The following is a 21,626-nucleotide window of genomic DNA, read 5'->3' on the forward strand; positions in this document are numbered from 1 at the left end:
ATCAAACAAAAGTTAAAAACAACAGGTGCAACATAGCAAAAAAGCACTGGGAATAGACTCACCATCACAGACAGTGGCATGCAATGAATCATAAATGAGGGAACCAAAACCAGGAACTAATGCAATCACCTAGAAGTGGATTGAAAGAGCTGATTGATTGAAAGAAGGGGAGAAGTGGAGAAGGGCTAGAGAGACCAATTGAAGCCAAAGATGGTCATGACTGGACAGGGACAAGTGAAACAGGAGACACCAGGAAAAAAAAAAAACAACCTAAATCACAACACGGGAAACTGAAATGATCTTTAATCTTTTAAATGATCCAAAAGATGATCAGAACAGATTAGTACTGAACCCACTCTTAAAAGAGAGACTACACACATTCATTCCATTGCATTTTCCAAGCCGCTTATCCTCACAAGGGTTGCAGGAGTGCTGGAGCCTATCCCACCTAACTTCAGCCGAAAGGCAGACTACACGCTGAACTGGTCGGCAGTCTGTTGCAGGGCATATATCGACACCATCACTGAGTTTTAATTGACACCACGCCACATTCAAATACAAAAATTGGCCAAAACAGGGGAGGGAGAAGGGGACACGGAGACGGCACAAGAGAGAGAGTAGAGTTCATTATGGCGGTTGACCAGAACGACTCCAAGATGCCCGTCGACGACAATCTGGTAGGTATCAGGGATGCCAGACACAAGATGCTCTTTCTGGCTGGTTGGGAGGAAGGCCAGGATGCAGAACACATAGGGATTGTCGAGGACATTCAGGCAGATGGTGATGATGCTAGACGCCAGCGAGTTCCAGGAGCCAGGCATGAGGTTTTAACCCAGCGGCTGAGACAAATTACATCTCCAGTAGATGGACAGGTGAGGCAAGATCCAATGTGTGTCACCAGGGATGGGTCTACAGGACCTGAGAGCAAAGACCCCGAGCTGCCATGGAGCAGGTGCCCGTACCTCAGGTTGCACTGAAGCCTAAGCCTCGAGGGGCCTGCTGTGGACCCCGTGCATGTGGGCGGGCCAGATTTGCTGTGGAGCCTGTATGGGGCCTTCAGCTGCCATGGAGCACGAAATTGGGATGGAGGGCAGGCTTGGACCACGGGTGATGAAGTGAAGGGAAATAAAGGTAAGAACTGTAGAAATGAAAATCTGCATTCGACGCAGATTCTGGGAGCAGTTTATAGAAATCAAGGCCATAATCGTCAAAATCAGACAATCCAAAAACAATACATGTGTGGGCATGAAGTGGAACGCCCAAGTCTGAAAATATCTCAAGATAGACGAGGAATACTGTCGTACGTCCGTGTGAAGAAAAGAAGGGAAATGACGAGAGGGCTTCCTGACTGAGGGTTCTCTCGGTCAGCAGGCTGATGGGGGTGGTCAGCTATGCAACAGTGGGTGTGCTCGTCCTTGTTTGCTAGACCACTGTCACATTTGGGGGTTTCATCATGGTGGAGTGCCGGCAAGAAGGTCGAATGTCTACCTTGTAGGAAAGTGCAGGAAAACAGGCAAGGAATTCAGGAATCCTAATGTGAAAAAAACGATTTACTCACAAAATAAGGATTTTAGCCGCGCGTGATATATTTATTTAGTTATTTACTTATAATGTGCCAAGTACAACGTAGCTGAGCCACAAGGGACATGCTCATCGGACAATGAACTGAGCGACCCAATCCCAGGTAGTGACAAGAAAGATGGATGGCTGGAGCGAGATGATTGGTTGATACAAAGAGAGCAGCACTGACATGGCCAAGTGGACATAAAGACATCACAGACAAAACAAGACAAAATCTAAATCAAAACTTGATAACAAAGGAAAAGGAAATGAGCTGTACCAATCCCATGCTTAAGAAAAAAAAAATATATATATATAAAGAACAAACAGATCAAGTATGCAGTACGTAAAATTCTCATTGGTATTTATTGATATTTATTTCAAATCACCCCCCAAAAAAACCCTACATTGTTCATGAAAGTGTTTCTCTGTTACCTCTTTCCCATTAAGGAAGCTTGTGTAATATTTCCAATTTCATGATGCATGTAACTAATGGGATCCAATATCAGGGCTGTATTGCACTACATGCATTTAAATTTATTAATGTGAGTATGATACATTACTGTGGTTGAAGTTTGCATCGTTGTCATGTGTGAGAGTTATTTTTGTTATTTTGGATACTGTATTTACATGAGAAGGCAGTCAGAATGATGTTTTGCCACACTACGGACTTCAATCACAACGATGAACTGGAACATCTCGGAAGGTGTCAATCTAAGCCGAGCATTATTATCTTTTTGAGGGGATTACTCTGAGCAAGTGTACTTAATATTTTGTCACAACTCCACATTGACTCTTCCTCTACATTTCATTTACTTGTGTTACAATTACTGTGGCATTCTGTTGTCTTGAGTTACAGACCCCACCCCGGAAAGAGACAAATGTCCTGATTCTGAGAGAGACTTGGTCACTTCAGTTGCAGACATGGATGGCAAAAGGCTGCGACTGTCGCCCCACTCCCCCGTCCTCAGTCCGCTCAACAAGCCTATTGTGCCAGTGCGGGTGAGTAGCAAAACCTCCCATAAAGAGCTGTTTACTCATAGATGCATGCATTGGAAACATTAAAATATCAATCGAGGGTTCCTACCAGTTCTAAACTCCTATATACTTTCTGTATCTGCCTTGTTCAAGCAGGAATTTCTCTTCACGTTTCTTTCAGAACACTGAAAAGTCCAAAGACTGGTACAAGACAATGTTCAAGCAGATTCACAGAATACCAGGTAAAAAGACTATTTTTGACTCTTTACATGCTAATGAAATGTGCTGGTCATATTTCCCTGCTCGTGTCTTTACGCTACGTGTTGTTGGTACGTATGTTGATGAGTGTCAATGTCGCACTGTGCTGTGTCTCTCCATCACCTCACTCAGAGCCTAATGAGGAAAATCCTTATCGGCCCACCTACATGTTTCCTGAAAACTATGACATTCACATGAAATCAAAAGGTATCTATTGGTACAACTCTACAGTATTCTCATTGGCTTTACTAATCCACATCTATAATGAAATCTTATTATTTACTTGTTAGGTACTACCAGCCTTACCTGTCGCACCTGATATATTACAAAAATACTCATCCAGACACTCATCAATTGCAAAGCTGTAGTGAATAATACAGTATATTCCTATCGTTTGTTTAAAATTACAAATATGATCTAACCATCCCTTATAGATTGTGTTTAAATAACTTATATACAACCCTACTACTGGGTGACAAAAAGTAATTGTATTTACATTATCATTTGATGGCACAAGAATTATTTCACATATATTTTTAATGTGCTAAATTGTTAATCTATATCTGCTGTATAGTATGTTGTTATATGAGAAGAGTTCTTTTCCTAAGTGAGACCACCAAACTAGGAAAATTATAATATTGCCATGCCATTCTATTTGGTAGAAAGGGTGTTGGCTAACTTTATAAATGAATTGTTCACATCATAATTCATTTTTACAAGATGTTTGGTATGGGTAAAGACATACTGTTTTTCTTTAAAAAAAAAAAAAAAAAACGATACTATCAATTGATTCATAGTGTTTTGGAAAAGAGAGTTACATTTCATCCTTTGTAAAGTCTGCCTTTAAAATAATGTATGATTTGATTGATGCTGTCAGGTGTGTGTTTATGATTGTTGTCAGTTGGCAATGGTGTAGAACTCCACTGCATTACAGTGACCGATGTTTGTTTCTATTTTTATGCTCATGTCAGTAATTGTAGTTAAGTATACAAAATAATTTATGTTGTATCTTAGTGCAAACTACACACAATAGAACGTTGTTGTGTTAATTCTTCTTTGACAGTGTAAAAATTGAGGCTTTTGCAATGATGTGACCCTGAACTGGATTAGTGGCATTTTATGAAAGTATTACTGAATAGTACTGTACTAAAATTTTACTGGAGGCAGCAAGTGCACTTCATTTTGTTGCTAAACTTCGTGTGTAACCCAACGTAACCCATCAGCGTATAAGCATGTAGTGCAGTGTTGTCGCCACTGGAGGGAAGTGCAGGCTTTTCAACCACAACGAGCTCTTGAGTTGATTCTTGCTAAGTGTCCCTCACATCCATTCATTTCATGTATGACAAAGCGAAGCATCAGCTTTTATTCTAACTAACCGATAATGACTAGTGGCAATTGGGGTTGGAGACATATTCTATTATTGTTGTTCTATTTTTCCCCTTCTTTGTGTTAAATGTTCATAATCCCAGCTGTGGGGTCGCCCCTGGCCGCTAGCCAATTCTAATAACGCTAATAATTATTTATAAGGTCTCTAAGTGTGGCAACTTTTGCTTCAGCAGCTCCTGCGCTACTCTCGCTGATGCTCATTGATGCCTGGATCCCGTTTTAGCTCACTAATGCTTCTGTAGAGTGCTTTGCATTGACACGCTTTGATTCCATTTGGTTAAACTGTGACACTTGACAATGTTTAGTACACTGTGAAATAACATAAACAATGTTTTAGTGCCTTATGAATGATGTATTTGCTCTTTTAAAAAGTTGAGTCGTAAATACAGCAGATCTACAGATGATAAATTAATATATAGATATTTTTTCTTCTATATATAGAGAATGGCCCAAATCCTTTTGGCTACTTGGAAGATGGTGAGCTTAGAAATTGATTTACTAATCCCTCATCACGTGTTAGTTGCAGTATGTGTGGTATTTTAATTCAAGTTGAGTCTTTTTTTTTTTTTTGTGAAAGGTGTGTTGCGGTCTCAAAGTGATGCAGATGTTGGTTCAAGATCAAGTTCAATGCCAGTGCCGACACGATCCTCATCACTCAAGCCCTACTCTAAGAGGTTAGTGTCCTCCAGATGAAACGTGCATCGTCATCGTGATGTCCTCTTTTTTGAAAATTGTTTGATCTCAATCAGATTCGTCAAGCCAGAAAAGTATGTGTGTTATTTAAGTGAAAATAAGCGCTTATCTCCGTATTTATTTAGCAAAAGCCATCAACCACAACATAGTATGCTTGATTTAAAATGAGATAATGCAACAGCTTTCATAGATAAAGCTACAATATGCGGCAGTGAGCATTGTTATACAAGAAATTATTTTGTAAATGTGCATTTTATATTGCAGTGTGTGTATATGTATATATATATATAGGATCCGTGTTAGTTTCTACACAAACTAGTTCAAAATACAGTTCATTGTCCCATAAATGAGGTAGTTCAATTCCTAGTTCCTTCCATTAATTGCCTACACAACTTATCCTCACTATGGTCACGGGTATGCTGGAGCCTATGCCAGCTAACAGTAGGCAAGCGGTGGGGTAAACTTTGAACTGGGTACCAGCCAATTGTATGGCACGTGGAGACAAACAACCTACAAACCAGTGTACCAAAACCCACATCCAAAATAGCGTAGAGGCCTACTGTTACAGTATATGCTGCGTTTTAGTGCAGTACACTGCAACATGCTATTGTAGAAAGCTTTTTAAATCCATGTTAATCAAAACTACATTATTATCCTTATTTTTTGTGGCATTGAATCAGTGCTTCTTAAATCGTGGGGCAGGGGTCGGTTGCGATGCCAAGGGGGGCATGTGAGAACCTCAAGAGCATCGTTTGCTGTACTAGAATAAAGTGTAATTACACATCCTCTGCAGTAGATGGCGCTAAGTGAATCTATTTCTCTTTCTTTTGTAATTTCTTCAATATATATATATAAGGATTAGATATTATGATCCTTTATATTTGTTATTTAGAGGCGTGCATGGGGAAAGGGGTCGCATTTTTTTTCCTTCTTCCTGGGAGCGTCGTAAGAGAAAACAACTGAGAAGCAAGGCATTTGATTGTGAATGTGTACCTAAGGAATTGTCTTGTACATTTGAGTCTGATCGAGTCTGCTCATCCCTAGTGACTCCAACTACATCCATCAAACTTTGATGTTGTGTGTCATCAACCCATTACACACGCAGACATATGCGCACTCACATAGAAGTTGTCAAAGAAGGATGTGCTTGTTGACAGATGTGTGATGAAAGAGAACAGGTGATGTAGGATTAGAAGATTTTGAGCATCAGCCACTACGGCTTGATGACATGTCAAGATCTGACCTTGCTTCCTTGGTTGTGATGACACGCAATAAAATGTTGTGCCTCACTGGCGGGATGGTGGTTGACTGATTAGAACGTCTGAGGACTGGGGTTCAAGTCCCGGCCCCCGCCTGTGTGATGTTTGCATGTCCTCCCCGTGCCTTGGTGGGTCTTCTCCGTGCACTCCGATTTCCTCCCACATCCCCAAAACATGCATTAATTGGAGACATGAGTGCGACTTTTGTCTGACTCTATGTGCCCCGCGATTGGCTGGCAACCAGTTCATGGTGTACCCCGCCTCCTGCCTGATAGCTGGGACGAGCACCAGCACTCCCACGACCCTTGTGAGGATAAGCGGCTCAGAAAATAGATGGATGTTAATTGAACATGTTTATCATCATTCAAGGAAAATGACAAGGGTTGGGGGGGTTGTCATCATGTTTAGTAAAAAAAATATATATATTAGCCGAAGATGGTTGCCATGGTGACTACATAATGAGGAATGGTTCTCTCTCCCATCCCATACCCAACCCGCCCTGACTCTTGCCCCTCCACAGAAATGAGTGGGAGCCCCCGGATAAAAAGGTAGACACCAGGAAGTACCGTGCCGAGCCTAAGAGCATCTTTGAGTATGAGCCGGGGAAATCATCGGTGCTGAAGCTGGAGAGAACGGTAGGTTAGCTGCCTGCCTTCCTCGCTCTATCCCTCTCTCTCTTACTCTCTCGCTGCATGTTGTGTGAGCAGCACTCCACTCCTATGTCCATCCGACCCCCACCCGCCTCTGCAACTAAGCTCCCGGGTGGCAGCTTCAGCACCGAAGGCAACGTACCCTGAATCGCCTCGTGGGGCACCTTCCTAAACGGTGTCCCGTTTCTTTGACAAATGATCGCTTACAAGGCTGTCCGTTGTCATTCTTCTTCCATTTAAGGTTGTTGGGCTGAAACGGATCGCGGGGCAGACACAGCGCACGCACGCTGTATTTTAGTGAGGAGAATTGAAATGCTAACCTTTAGACATGGTGCTGGCCCAGATGTCATTGTCCTTGAGGGCTGTCCTTCTTTACATGACGATTTGCAGCTTCGTCCTTGATTGACATTTGTGTGGTCATGTATCCACCATAATAATATTTACACAATATTTTTTTTTCCTGCTGATTTAATTCCAACTAATCTTATATAACACAGGATACTGAGGCTGTAATTGATTATGTAATTACTGTTTGTCCGACCTTCTTGTGTGCTAGTAGAGGCTGCTCCAATTGTTGCGAGGTTGACAATTGTATTCCAATTAGAAGCTCAGCTGTTCATTCTGTAGGGCTATTATGCTGTGTAGTATTTTTCCCGACTTCATTGTGAGACTTAAAAGTTCACATATTTAACGGACGATTATGTTCCACTTCACAGCTGTCTCAGTTTGCATGCTCATTCATTATTGTTGTGTATCTGTTGATTAGATACTGTATGAGACAATATGAAAGTGTCAACAGCAGTGCAGTGCTCTGGGGTACATTGTTTTTTTTCTTTAAAGGGAAGCTTCACTGATTGTGCAAACTTGTTACAGAAGTCTCATTTGTATGGGCCAACTTTTTAGATTTATGTTTATCTTAAAAAACAAACACAAAAAAAAAAACAATCTGGAAAAAGCTCATTGGTCAATGAGATTTTCAAGTCTCTACTTGTTAACTAGCAACTAAAAATTAACAAAACTCCGGGAGGAGAGTAACCCTGACCGAGGTTTTATTACAACTACTTTTTTCCTCAAAGTGGTTATATTTCCAACGCAGATACAGTATACTGTAATGTTTGAAAGGCAATATTGTCCATAATTGGACATTTTAATGAAATGTGAACCTATCCCTAAACAAGCAGGATTTTTGGCAAAATCATGCGATGATGTCTGACGGCTCATTACCTTGGTGTGTTATTCCATGCTGTCTGAACTGTCTTCTCTTTGTCTTTCTCCTCCTCCTCCTCTTGTTGCCATGCCCCTGTAGACTCAGGATGTATGTCCGGAAGATGTAGATTTAGAGAATGAGCCGTGGTATAAATTCTTTTCAGAGATGGAGTTTGACAAAGCGGTAAGTTGTTGCTGCTTTTAAAATGCCAGTCTATCATATTTAATTGCATGTGATAACCTCTATGTTGAAATAATGCCAAACAAACTGTCTTTCTGTGGCTATGATTTCTACTTGCTCTTACAGTATTTTTGGATCATAAAGTACACTCAAATTGGTTATGGGACACTGTTTGAACCTCCATTTTGTTTGAAATGTATCTAAGAGCATTTAGAATGCACTTTATAAAATCCATCCATCCATCCAGACGTCTTACATAATGTCACACATGATGACGCTTCCACCTCCAAGTTTCTGTGTGACAGTGTATCATTCAACATGAGCGGTTTCGCTGCAATCACTTTAGTTGTAAACGCACCTGATAGCGCTAGTCATTCTTCTCAATTGTGCCCAAAATAGTCGACGGAGATCTATTTTAAACTTCTTCAAAAGTGCTTCTCAGCTATTTTTTTCTGTCTGCATGGCTGAGTAAGCACATCTTATCAGTCTTAGCATTGTGCCTTTCGTTCAGATAATTACACCCACTAAAGATCAGGAGAATTTATTATTATATATAGAGAGTAAAATATGTCATTTTAAATTATAGAGTCCAGTAATATTGTACTAGTTCTTTCACACTATTAAGTCCGATTGACGCTTTGTTTTTGTGGTGCAAGCTGAGAAATGGAATGCATATGACATGCAAGAGGCAATTCCTCCATAAGTCACTCCACATGCCACACAGAAAGGGCGCTGGTCTCGCTAGCGTCAGGCTCCTGGATAATCCAAGGCCCTTGAATAGCAATTCCTGCCTGCCTTCTCCCTGGTATATTTACCAGTCTGTCTCACTTGTAGAACAGACAACATTAGGGACATCCATGTCTCGCGCGCTTCGCCCCAAACAAGTGTGTTGCTGGCCCGTCACGAGCAAATGTTCTCCTCATTCTCGGGTCACGCCACCTCACCCTGGATCATATGAGGTGGCACCAGTGATTTCGGCATGAGCTCATTCATGTGCTTGTAGGTCAGACTCTGTGGTTCCCGTGGATAGGAGCAGCTCTGAGTTAGTGGAAATGCGGAGGAGGTTTAGCGCTTGTGGCGTCCGACTCTCAGCCTGGATGGGTGCCCAATAAACTGGCTCCTGCTTAATGTCAAAGTCACTTCAAAAGCAACACCTGGAATGAGAAACATTTGACTTCAAGACTCAGCCAAATATGCTGACTCATCGAGCTGTGATTGACATATTGCTACATATCTATTGTTATCCAGGCAGAAACTCCAGGGCTTGAGGAGTTAAATTAAGCCCTTCTTGTTCCTTGGCTCTTGTCCAGGAGTACTGTGGAGGACCACGCCTAATTTAAAAGTAGCACGTAACGCGTACTTCTTGAAGAAAATAAACCGACTTATTTTAACATAGCAAAGAGGCTTCTTTTTTTTTGTTGTAAACCCGAAAGACCTGGTTAACTGTTATCGTGTATTCGTCATCCACGCATTGCTTAGTAAAAAACAATCTGCCGACAAGAAAAGTCATGTGCAGGATGTCACTAAGAGGTAAGAATAAAAAGAGGGAAAAATACAACTCATGTAAGGAGATCGGTGCTGGATGTCACACAAAGGGAAGAATTGACTAATGGATTTTTAGGTAAACAAGACATTAAATCTAATCTGTGCAGAAGCAACATGTATGTGAACATGACCCAGGACTACATATTTTACAACAACACACCAACCTGTCAGGGTACGACTGATGCCTGTATATAATGGCCAGAGTTGTCCTCTTGAATAATATGAACAAATTGTTAATTACGGTATGTTAAAAAAAAAAAAACAGTGACAGTTCCGGCCAAACAGTCTCATTGAGATGCATGAATACAGGGTGAGTATCCCTCTCTCCCACCCCTCCCATAAGCGCCACAATATGACTCCATCTGTTGAGGAGGGGGCTGTTGCCACACTGTCTCAGTACTGTCATGGAGCCTCCCGCTGACCACCTGACATCCTCTAAAGGGAGCAACGTTGTAAGCCCCCTGGCTCATGGTGCTTTCATATTTAACCTCTGTTATTCACTTAACCTTTACCTTTAAGCATTTAGAGCAGATTAGATAATTGGTGCATGGCTGGAGCAGACCTCCCTCACTGAGGGAGCTGTTTGTTTTCATGTGAACATATCAACGTGGAGAAGGTGCTGAAAAGAATGGGATTCGTGTGACCATGACCTACTCATACTCGCTATTTTGAATGTGAAAGCGGAACACGGGAGCCTCCCCTCTGAATAACTGGGAACACCTGTTGGGAAAAATGGAATTCTGCAGAAACATTGTCATTGGCACTGACTCACAGAGGTGTCAGTTGAGTCCATGTACAGCTCTTCAACGTGATTATGTAGTGTTTTGCATAGTTTACCTCAAACTAGGCATTGTGGAATTAAATTGATTTAAAATTACTCTACTGCTAATCAGCCTTCTATACTTGATTCCTTCCTACATTCCAATGAAACTGTTTATCTTTGTGTGTGTGTGTGTGTGTGTGTGTGTGTGTGTGTGTGTGTGTGTGTGTGTGTGTGTGCCATATCTTCAGGGGTATTCAAGTCACAGAAGTGCAAGGAAGACTATGAGATTATTCAATGGCACACGCATTCTCTCCAAGTTAACATGGAACATTTGGCTTTATAAATAGATCAGTACATAGACCTGCCAGCCCGATGTCCTGTTCTTATAAAGACAGGCATTTATTCTGATGGGTTATTAATGATCATTCTGCCCTGGCAACTAAGGAGAAAGGCATGTTGTGGCAAATGGGGTGTTGAGAATGCTTCTTGTCTGGCCAACGGTTAAGGAAGCGCCATGGTGGGGAAGTGGATGTGGTATTAGCGGCAGGCTGCGGTGGGGATTGTGCAATCGTATTTGCAAACAACACTTGTGCTCATATTCATAGTGGCCGTGTCGCGTCTGTTATTTTTACCTGCTGTGACGTCTTAGAGTAGGAAAGCAGCAGAAACAGTGACCTAAAATTAGTAGCCTCATTCAAAGTGCTGCTGGTGCGCTGAATGGCCACTCTCTGAGATATTAACTTTCCCCAAATAACAACTGCTCGTACGCCTATCAGTCTATGTTCTTCCCGGTCAACAAAAGTTTATTGATCTGTTCCTCATGTAAGCTCCCAAATTCTTACAACACTCCTGCCTTTGAACACTTAAGTGTGCGATAGCGTATCAAGTAAGCGTAAGCGTGTAACTCAGCCTGTTTGTACCACCAGCTGGTTAATTGTCCTCCGGTCTGCTCCAGTGGTAATGAGAGTGACTCAATAGCAGACAAAAGAGATGGTTTCACTGGGAGACAGCAGTCCATTGGCTAAGCCTGTGACAGCCCCCTCTCCGCTCGGGCGCCCCCTGACTGATGCAAACCCATCCGCCCACTCACACACCCCTCCCCTCCCCTTCTTCCACTCTCCTCACTGCCGTTTTTTCCCTCCAACTGCATGTAGGCCAAAACACACGCACTCTCCACCTTCATGCCAAGCTCAGTTCAGAGACGCTTAGAGCCCCGGGTGCTGGAGACTGAAAGCCACACCAGCCAGTGAACAAGAGAGAAGAAAAGCGAGAAGAGAATCTGGCCATTGCTAATGTGCCTGCCTCTGTTTTAGCTGGAGGAGACCATCCTGTGGATCTATCAATGACTTCTTTGTTTGGTTTGTTGCAGAGTGCCCCCTCCTTCAGCCCCCTGGAAACAGCCTCTGACCTGAAGAACTAGTGAGTTCATGCTTCTCAAATGCATACAAATACTTGGGCATATACTGCCACTATGCTGATTATTATTTAGGCATGGTGTGGGGGGATAAGTGTCACTGTGAGATTGCTCCCCCACTCCTGCTTCCTGAGGGGAACCTTTGAATAAGGCAGTCAGCTACCAGAACACAATGTTCTCTGTTAGTGTTTGTTGTTTTTAGACGAGGCAGGGGTTAGAGGTTGTTGGTTGTGGAGAGAGTAATGCCAGCAATGCGGTGATTCGTGTGTCAAAGACAGCAACCTGTGTGTCACTAAGCTCGAGAGAAGCGTCGCTCAGCTGCTGCGTAACTTAAAAACTGCTAAATCCTCCTTAGAGGGTGTTGGGCAAGACTTAGCAGCTAGTGGATTATTACAGTAGATAAAATATTATCTGATATTAAAGGAAAGCCAATTCCAATTGTCTCGTTTACTTCCTCTACGTCTGCAATAAAATCTAAAACATCTACTGGGAAGAGGAACTTTTCCCTCTCTTTTTTTCCTCACGACTCCCATCTGGTACATACATTACGTCGTTGCAGTCGGGACGTCTTGAATTAGAGTTGTTTTGAATTGTGGAGGAGGTTTTTAATCTTTAGTTGCTCGGGTAGAAATTCTTGCACACAAACCTTCCAAAGAAAACCTCAAGTCATAAAGTGACATATGTTTAGTCCAGGGTGTTTTCTCCTTTGAGGTCTGTTTGAAACGAGATGTTTATAGAAGTGTCACGTGAAGATGCAATTTGATTGTAAAATGCAAAACATCTGTCTATTATGACGTGGATGAATCTAGTTTGTGTTTTATACGGCATTTGCATTAATACAGAGCTAATAAGTAACTCTTTCTATAGAGTGGATTAGTCTTTACACAGGTATCGCTCCAAATGAAACCCTTGGCAGTACATTCAGAATTTAACCCAGCGTAAAAACTAAAAAGATTGGGGTAGTTCATAGCTTTGACCCGACAACATATTGTTTTGATTTTACCAGGCCCTTCTCAAGAACTTATCTTGGATTTCACATTGCTTCTGAACTTTAGCCACAGCACTCCTTTCGGAGAGCCAATGTGATTTTTTTATTGCCTTGCTGCAGTTGGGAGTTCAACTATTTTTCCAGCAGCTATGAAAGAGCTTCTTGTAAAGCTAGTGAACAAGCAGCGTAAAGAATCCATGCATGTGTCCAAACTTGTAAAACTGATTTGGCTGATGTTAAACCCAGTTTAGCAAGAGGCCAAATTTTCCCTTAAAAGCAAAAGACAGGTTTAAAAGGTTTGCTAACTTGCTGACAATGATCCTAGAGGCCCTGTCAGTTTAATGACCACGTTTGTCTTGAAATAGACCACCACCATGAGTGGAACGTGAGCAGTGGAATGCGAGTAAACATGACATGTCGTGCAGGTGTAAGGGATGATGCACGATGCAGGAATATGACGACAATATTTATAGAAGCCTGTCCTGTTGGCTTGTTACCAAGATTGAAGTGTTTGTGATTTCTCTGAAACAGCTACCTCTAAATTGTACATTTGATCAAGTTCTTCTCGTTATTTTGACTCCACCAGTCGCCTAAGACAGGAATTACCACAAGACATCCTAAATAAGAACCATATGGAAGCCCATTATCCAATTAGTATGTGTCTGTTTATCATCAAAAACACTCCTCTGAATGAACTGAATTTTTTTTGTTTGCTGTCTGCGTTCCACCGTCTAGTTCCTCAAGCAAGTCCGGACACAGTGAGGTGGAGAAAGATGGAGGCTCATCAGAAAATGAGCCTGTGGCTCCAGACTGTGACCGTCATGTTTACAAGACCGTTCTGGAAGGTGGTGACATTCCCTTGCAAGGCTTACGAGCCTTAAACAAGCGGCATGGCAGCTCATCCTCCTCTAAAGGTATATATATATATACATATACTTGTCATCTAATATGGACCCCAGCATTCATGGATGTGCATGGACATTAACAGTTAGACAGCACCCTCGGTCTTATGGTATGTGTAAAATGAGATGGAAGCACTGATCTATAAAAACGTTGATGATGAACATGTGTTTCCGTTCTACTGGAGTCCACGCATTTTTGCTCCCAGGCTTCACAGCTCTAGCCCATCACCCTGCAGCATTCATCCCCAGTCAATTTTGATTTATTATCAATGACATAGAAGAAAACATTACTGGACATCTGCTTTGGAAAACTTAAGGGCAAAGCGAGGTTGCTTTTCTAAGTCTGTGAGCGATAACCTTGGGGAGTTTTTCCCTTCTTGGTGTAGTCGCTGGGCAGGTTTAGGTAGGGCAGGGCTCCAGAGTGTTCCATCATCAAAGGACAGAGAACTAGGAGGGGATGGATGAGAAGGGATGAGTAATAGATGAACAAGAGCTGTGCTCTTCAAAACCAAGCAGGGCAGGGGTGAGATAAACAGCAGGGACGCAGAGGGTGGGCAGGCTGGAGGAAGTCAGCTGTCAGTTTGAGGTCAGTGGCAGGAATGTCTGAGCACATGGCCACAGAGTGAAACACTGTGGGAGGAGACAAGACGGAATGCAAGGAAGCGAGAGAATGGCCAGATCAGGCGCATGATCCGGCACGAGTCATCGCGTCACAGCAAGGCACACGGTTTAGCTGTTTCTACGTTGCGATGCAACATGTAAACAAGAGTGATGAGCAGGCAAAGACCTCTTCCGTGACTTAACCTGTTACGGTACTTTGAACTTCAAGATTTTAGCCCCAGATAATTACTGCAGCGCTGTGTATTGCTTTGTCAAAATGATAAACTATCACTGTTTATCATAATGATATACAATTTTTATATTATCTGATTATACAATGTGTTGACAAGGAAAACCCATAACAAAAACAATAAAGATTTTTACATTAAAGAGAATAATTCTGTATATAAGCATGTAAACACATCCCAATTACTTCAAACTCAGATGAAACATTCAAGCCCATTACCATGCATACACAAAGCAACTCTGTTTTGTTCCTTGAAGAGACATTTTTATGTTGATTATTTCTTAAGGCATTATCATTATTAATGAAGAAGTCGTGTTCCAACTATCACATTCTGCTCAGAGGCTCATGGTTGCGATGCATTTCCTGCTCCAGTCAAATGACAAACACACTGTCATTTGTTATCTCCAGCCAGACATTCAACCTAGTCACTAGTCACCAGGCTTACTGCAGAATGAATTTATAAAGCTGCCACATGCTCACGAAAGACTTTCTCTGTCTTCATGTTTCAAAGAACAGAGCCTCCACCTTCTCCTCAATGAAGGCATTTTTATTGCAAAACCAGATAACTCGACACATGCTTGGGCTATTATAATATCAGGCGGACTTCTCCCATGTGTGTTTATTAGTGCAGCAGATGAGAAGTGACAGATGGTTCACTTATGCTGCAGATACATGCCACATCGGGTGAAATGATTGTGTCATTTTCTGCTCCCATCTGCATCACTATAGGAAAAAGGCTAGGAAGTATTATTATGCAGTGGGTTCGAACTGTCAGGTTTACCTGGACACTAGTTTTTATCTCCAAATGTTGAAAAAGAAACAAGCATTGCTGCAATTCATCAAATTGGTGGGACATGCATAGAGTATGTGGGTGAACATGTTAGCCGTAACATGAATATTGAACAGGTCAAACTCAATTGTTTTGAATGTTGTTTTTAATGTATGGATAATGCAGTCAGAGTTCAGATTCCTTCGTGGCCTCCAACATTACATTCCATTTCACTGCATATTGCTATTAGCACTTTGCTTCATGTTTATGTTGCTCCTTTGACAATGTCGATGTCAATTCTACCCGAATTTAACAGAGCGTGATTGTTCATTTTACACTGCTGTTTCTGTAGCAGTAATCAATAACTTGATGTAGACTGCATCAAGTCAGCCCCGTAGCCCCATCTAATTTAATCTTGTTCTTTACTCCAGAAATGTGGCTAATTCTTTTTTAGTGTGTTTGTGTGTGACCCTGTGACCATTGTAATCTAATATGTTGTTTATTCTGTTGTCCTGCATGCTTGCCAGTGGATTATAAAGGTGGGAATGGCTGTATAGATTCACCCTGCTCCTCTAAAAATAGTCAATCAGTTCTTGCCAGTAATGCAATAGCTAACCAATGCAAGCATAAGAAGCCTCTTTCTGCAGCCAAAGCCTGTATACCCCAAATCCTGCCCTCCAAGTTCAAGCCCAAGTTGCTGCCTCCTGGTGGTGACGTCCAGGAAAGCAGCACACTTCCTGTAAGGAAACTGAAGGCGCACAGCTGTGAGGATCTGTACTCGAGTGCATGTGATCGTGACAAAGCTGGGACAGAGGTGAGGGAGAGGGACCAATGTTCAGACTCCTGTGCAGATGGCCTCAAACACGTTTCCCCTGGAGTCAAGAGGAGCACGACAGGGTTTTCTAGCCTGTACAGGATCATGCATCACATCCACCGGCCCAGATCTGTGGGCTCCAGCCCACAAGGCAGCGTCCGCAGCCTGGCTTATCTCTTTGAAGGGGCAAACGAGAACGGGAGTGAAAAGTCAGAGGTTGACGATGGGGGTAACATATCACGGGACACTGTTTTGTCACGGGTCACTGAGTTTGAAATGTTCATTCAACAGTCCAGTTTAACACCCAGTCGTTCGTCCTCGTTGCCCACACTGAGCTCCAACTATAGCCATACCCAAGAACACTGTGTCCCCCTCTACATGCCCTCCGCGGTGTCAGCCGAGAGCCTTTTGGGTGTAGACAACTCTCAGACGGATATCTGTTCCCCTGTGGAGGCAGGTGGAAATCCCTTGTCACGAGGCAGTCAAACCGTGGAGGAAGTAGTCTCTCCCACAGAAGATGGAGGCCAGGTCAGGGCTGAGTTGACCTCTTCCATGGATCCTGAGGTTGTACAGATCTTCAAGAAGAGCTCCATTGAACAGACCCACTCTGCTCTCAGTGTAACAAAGAATCCCTCCAGCCTGCCTCCAGTGTCTTTCCCACTGCACCACCACCACCTGCACCATCTGAATCACCATCACTTCCCCCTTAAGCCCACCAAATGCAAAGGCTCCTGCCCAGCTTCCTACACCCGCTTCACTACGATTCTTAGGCATGAGAGACAACAGGCCACAGCCCAGCAAGAGAAACCACCACCAGCAGAGAAGAAGACCATGCTGCCAGGGAATCTCTTGCTCATGGGCCCTGCCCCTTTCAGGTTACGAAAGAGCCTCCACTTCCAGCAGCCTCGGAGGACGCTTTCAGCCACTAAAGTGGTAACAGGCTTTCAGAGACCCCACAGCACATTTCCTGAACCCAGACCTCTCATACCTCAGCGTCTTTCGTCACTGGAGGTCTTGGAGAGGCTCAGTAACGGGGAAGGAGACAACTGTGAGCAGCTGAGTCATGCACAGGGCTTGGATGCCAACGGGAACCTTCTGCAGCCGCTGGCAGCTCACCACAGAGGTGGCTATCTCCATTCCATCACAACTCTCATCCTCCTCTTCTTCTGTGGTCACTCATTCAGCTCGACTCTTCACCTTGTCCTGTTTCAAAGCAACACCATCCATCTCTATTCTGTGAGGTGTTTTAACAAAGTGACAGTGAAGCCCTCCATGTCATTTTGTGTGTGGTGTTTGATCCTCTTTCATTCAAATGTGAATCAATATGGTTGCACCTCTGCACGCCGGTGACCGTAGGAGGTTCAGGCAGCTTTTTAATCACGTGTCATTACCCTCTTGGTGATAACAGTTTTGAATCGAACACAAAGCAGCCTTTAATATTCCGCACTGTGATACATGCTGCTTTGTTCTATGTAGTAGCTTGTCCTGGCTTAGAGTAGAAGGCAAATAAGGCATTGAATATAAATGTGCTTCTTCTGACCGTTGCTGGGACACAAAAGGAAACAAATAAAATAATCGAGTTTTGTAATTACAAAGGTCAAAAATATTGTGATCTTGAAGATCAATGCCATCAATTGTACCATAAACGAATTGAATTTTTATCCAAGACCTTGTAGGTTGCTTACTTTTGTTTCCTGAATCTCTTAAATTTTCTTCATGGACACATTTGATCATTCTGTGTTCATTCCTTTTCTCCTTTGTGCATGCTGAATGAAGGTTTAGCACGTGTGGGTTTTGGTTTTGTGTGAGAGGGATTAAGTTGGTTTAAAGTCTGGATTGATCATTACTTTATGATTATCTTTTTATTTTACGCTTTGGAATCAGAGATTTGACTGCAATATCACCGCAATTTTTGTTCTTTCATTGTGGTTATCTCTTTGAAGCAAATTCCTCACAGTGTCAATTCCTTTTTGTTTCTTTTTGATAGATTCATCCCCAGCACACGGAGAGAGCCAGGATGAGGTGCTGAGGAGGCGTCATGGCGACAAAGAGGTGATTTTTATTTTTTTACATTTATACACCTCACTATCTGATAATGGTCAAACGTTTAGCATTTTATAAAATAGAATAACAGATGTATTAAACAACTCCATGACTGTGTCCCAGTTTAAGGGGGGGCCTTATCTTGAGGAAATAACAGTCCAGTCTATTTCCTTGGCAGAAAATGTTGGAGGAACAGCGGCGGCTCAAGCGGGAACAGGAAGAGGCTGATATAGCATCGAGGCGTCACACTGGCATTGTCCCAACACATCACCAGTTCATCACCAATGAGCGCTTTGGAGACCTGCTCAACATCACAGATAACACAGAGAAACGGAAATCGGGTACTGAGGTACAAGTATGGGCCGTGTCTGTTACAAACAGGAAAAATACTGGGCCTGCTTTGTCCTGTAGTATATGAGTCAGGCTTCAGGCTGAATGGTGGGGGGGAGGGTGGCCGATTGTGGGAAGCTGCTTGAATTCTGGTGATGGTCTTGTCAGTAGGTGTTCTGCATTCCTGTACGGATTTTTCCTGCAGAACATCAGCGTGACGGCGGCAGTTTTTCATCAACACTGTTACCTGACGTTATCAATATAACCGTCTGTTTAGTTTTTTTTATTGTGGTTGTATTTGGAAATGTGTTCAATTGGATTACATCTTGCTACTATTTTCACCCTCATGTACATTAGCTTTGTGTACAGAGTTTGTAAATCAGATAACTTTCAGTTACCTATTTGACAACATCAAGGCTGTATTTTTAATATATCTCCAGCGTAGCAGCTACAGTACTTACATTGTGCAAGAGTACTTAAAAGTCACCAGCATGCCCACATCCCTAGTCAGAATAAGTGTTACAGAAAATTAATGGATGACATCATTCTGCAACTTGTGTGGTGTGCATTACTAAATTATGGGTCCAGTTAAGCTAATGCTTTTGGGGCTTTGGCTAAGCGATATTCCTGCCACTTGACAGCTGCTTAAAGTAACTAAGAAGTTACTTTTTTCTAACTTTTGAAATCAAGTAATCAGTGAAGTAACTAACTTACTCCTACAAGATAACTGTGCCAACACTGATTACGTGTTATTCTTCTCACAGATTGGCATTAGATAACAGTGTGCGCTTTTGAAAGCAAAATGATTTCCTTGTTTTTAAGTTGGCGGCACGGTGGGTCAGCTGGAAAGCGTTGGCCTCACAGTTCTGAGGTCCAAGGTTCAATCCCGGACTCTCCTGTGTGGAGTTTGCATGTTTTCCCCGTGCCCGCGTGGATTTTTCCTCCTCCGGTTTCCTCCCTCATCCCAAAAACAAGCAGCATTAATTGGACACTCTAAATTGCATAAGGTGTGATTGTGAGTGCGCCTGTTTGTCTCTATGTGCCCTGCGATTGGCTGGCAACCAGTTCAGGGCGTACCCTGCCTCCTGCCCGTTGACAACTGGGACAGGCTCTTGCACTCTCGTGACCCTCGTGAGGATAAGCAGCTAAGAAAATGGATGAATGAATGTTTTTAAGTTTTTGCCACTCATTTATTTCCACCATCAGACTCCCCAGAGGCCTAGAAGTATGTGGGATGGGATGAGAACTGGCTCACTTGAACGAGACTGATCCACCCCTAAAATGAGAGAATTTCACCATGGCAAAAAATATGCTGTGAAATGTTGTGGGGTAAATTTGTGTTTTGATGAAAGCATCCAACACACTTGTTATTAAGATACTTGTGACCGGTTTTTAATTGTGAATGTTTCCTTTCAACCTGATTTGTTAAAATGATTTCTTTTGTGTGTGTCTACGCAGAGAACTCCAGCTATGGCACGCTTCGACTTCAGAGCAGAAACTCTAAAGTAAGTGCACATAATTACAATAGATCTGAAGGGTAAAGATGATCGGTCAACAACCATAAAGTACATCAGAATTTACAGTGTCTCCAGCCTCATGATTTTTGGTTGTTCCTGGGGTCAACATTCCAATAAAAAAAAGGAATTTCTTGAGTCACAGATCTTAAACAGAACCTTACCAAATCGTCCTAAACCAAGGATGCTCAATGCCTCAAAGGTAGTGTTGGTCAATCTTGAAATATATGCATAACTAGCGTATTCATATCAGTACAAGTCATTGGAATAAACTGAGGTAATGACAAAAAAATTTATATTGCCAGTTTTGTTGTGTTGCATAAGATTGACTCGTGCGGTGTTCAACATTGGGTGCTGAGGTGTATTGGTGGCCTAGAATTTTGGCTCACTGGTAGTTCTCTGTGTTTTCAAACATGGTCGTGACCTTCCCACCTCATGCGGGGGAGGTTGGCTGCTTGAAAAGTAGATCTTAGGGCAAAAAAGTTTGGCCACCCGCCCTAAACCAGTTACTTGATGTAGATATTTGCAGGTGTAATTGATGTGTTTGAAAGTAACTTTCAATGCAGAATCACACAAGAAATATTTATTTCACCAAGATCAATGTGCAGTACTTATATTTAAATACTTTGTCACATATTATGTTTGCCGTTTAATGTAAGTAAATGTATCTGGAACATGTTTTTAGGGAATTACCATTTCAGAAGGGAGACATTGTGTACATCATTAGACAAGTGGATCAGAACTGGTATGAAGGCGAGCATCATGGAAGAGTTGGGATTTTCCCTCGAAGCTATGTTGAGGTACTTTGACTCAGGATGAATACAATTATTTATTTTATGTCATTGTTGTACTGCTTTCTTTGTCATCCGTCTTACTGTATGTTTGCAATGCTCTTCTTCTTATTCTCTCACAGCTCCTGCCCCCCACAGAGAAAGCACAGCCTAAGAAAAGTGTCCCAGTCCAGGTGTTGGAATACGGAGATGCTATAGCCCGCTTTAACTTCACAGGGGACACGGTGGTGGAGATGTCTTTCAGAAAGGTATGAATGAGTAAACGTATACAGTAGAAGCACTGCTCTGTTTCTTGTCATTCCTCAAGCATTCATAATTATACACAGACAAATTTTAAGTTGGAATTTGTTTTGTCACTATTGAAAAAAACTACATTACTCTACACATTACAAGACTCAATTCAGTTTGATGCAATCATGTACAACATGTGTGCAGGGAGAAAGGATCACGCTGATTCGGAGAGTGGATGAGAATTGGTATGAAGGCAAAATCGCAGGCACAAACCGCCAAGGCATCTTCCCCGTCACCTACGTCGAAGTGCACAAACGGCCGCGTGTCAAGAACGGCCTGGATTACCCAGACCCTCCTCTCTGCTCCTCGCCACAACGCAGCACCAATGCCTCCCCTCAGGTTAGGACCCGCACCATGACTACCGAAGTTCACAAAGTTCACTTATGTCATCTATGTTCACCTTGACGGCCTACTTTTGATTTTCATTCTTCTGTCTCGTCAAGT

General features: G+C 42.6%; 1 protein-coding gene across 7 annotated transcripts in view; it reads left to right on the top strand.

The window, feature by feature from the left end:
- Positions 1-21,626, top strand: part of LOC133509512 (sorbin and SH3 domain-containing protein 1) — a 45,633-nt gene that overhangs the window by 19,454 nt on the left and 4,553 nt on the right. For 2 of the 7 annotated variants that reach the window (XM_061836582.1, XM_061836583.1), the window contains 15 exons: positions 2,420-2,562; positions 2,720-2,780; positions 2,929-3,003; positions 4,624-4,659; positions 4,760-4,856; positions 6,655-6,769; positions 8,091-8,174; positions 11,849-11,898; positions 13,617-13,795; positions 18,201-18,265; positions 18,435-18,605; positions 20,045-20,091; positions 20,786-20,900; positions 21,014-21,139; positions 21,327-21,521. In XM_061836582.1, the coding sequence (XP_061692566.1) occupies positions 2,420-2,562; positions 2,720-2,780; positions 2,929-3,003; positions 4,624-4,659; positions 4,760-4,856; positions 6,655-6,769; positions 8,091-8,174; positions 11,849-11,898; positions 13,617-13,795; positions 18,201-18,265; positions 18,435-18,605; positions 20,045-20,091; positions 20,786-20,900; positions 21,014-21,139; positions 21,327-21,521 (1,559 nt within the window). Of the gene's footprint in view, positions 1-2,413; positions 2,563-2,719; positions 2,781-2,928; positions 3,004-4,623; positions 4,660-4,759; positions 4,857-6,654; positions 6,770-8,090; positions 8,175-11,848; positions 11,899-13,616; positions 13,796-15,926; positions 17,337-18,200; positions 18,266-18,434; positions 18,606-20,044; positions 20,092-20,785; positions 20,901-21,013; positions 21,140-21,326; positions 21,522-21,626 lie in introns of all 7 variants that reach the window. The other 5 variants (XM_061836580.1, XM_061836581.1, XM_061836586.1 and 2 more) reach the window with 4 other exon arrangements.

The sequence above is a fragment of the Syngnathoides biaculeatus genome, chromosome 12 (assembly GCF_019802595.1).
Source record: "Syngnathoides biaculeatus isolate LvHL_M chromosome 12, ASM1980259v1, whole genome shotgun sequence".
Classification (NCBI taxonomy): Eukaryota; Metazoa; Chordata; class Actinopteri; order Syngnathiformes; family Syngnathidae; genus Syngnathoides; species Syngnathoides biaculeatus.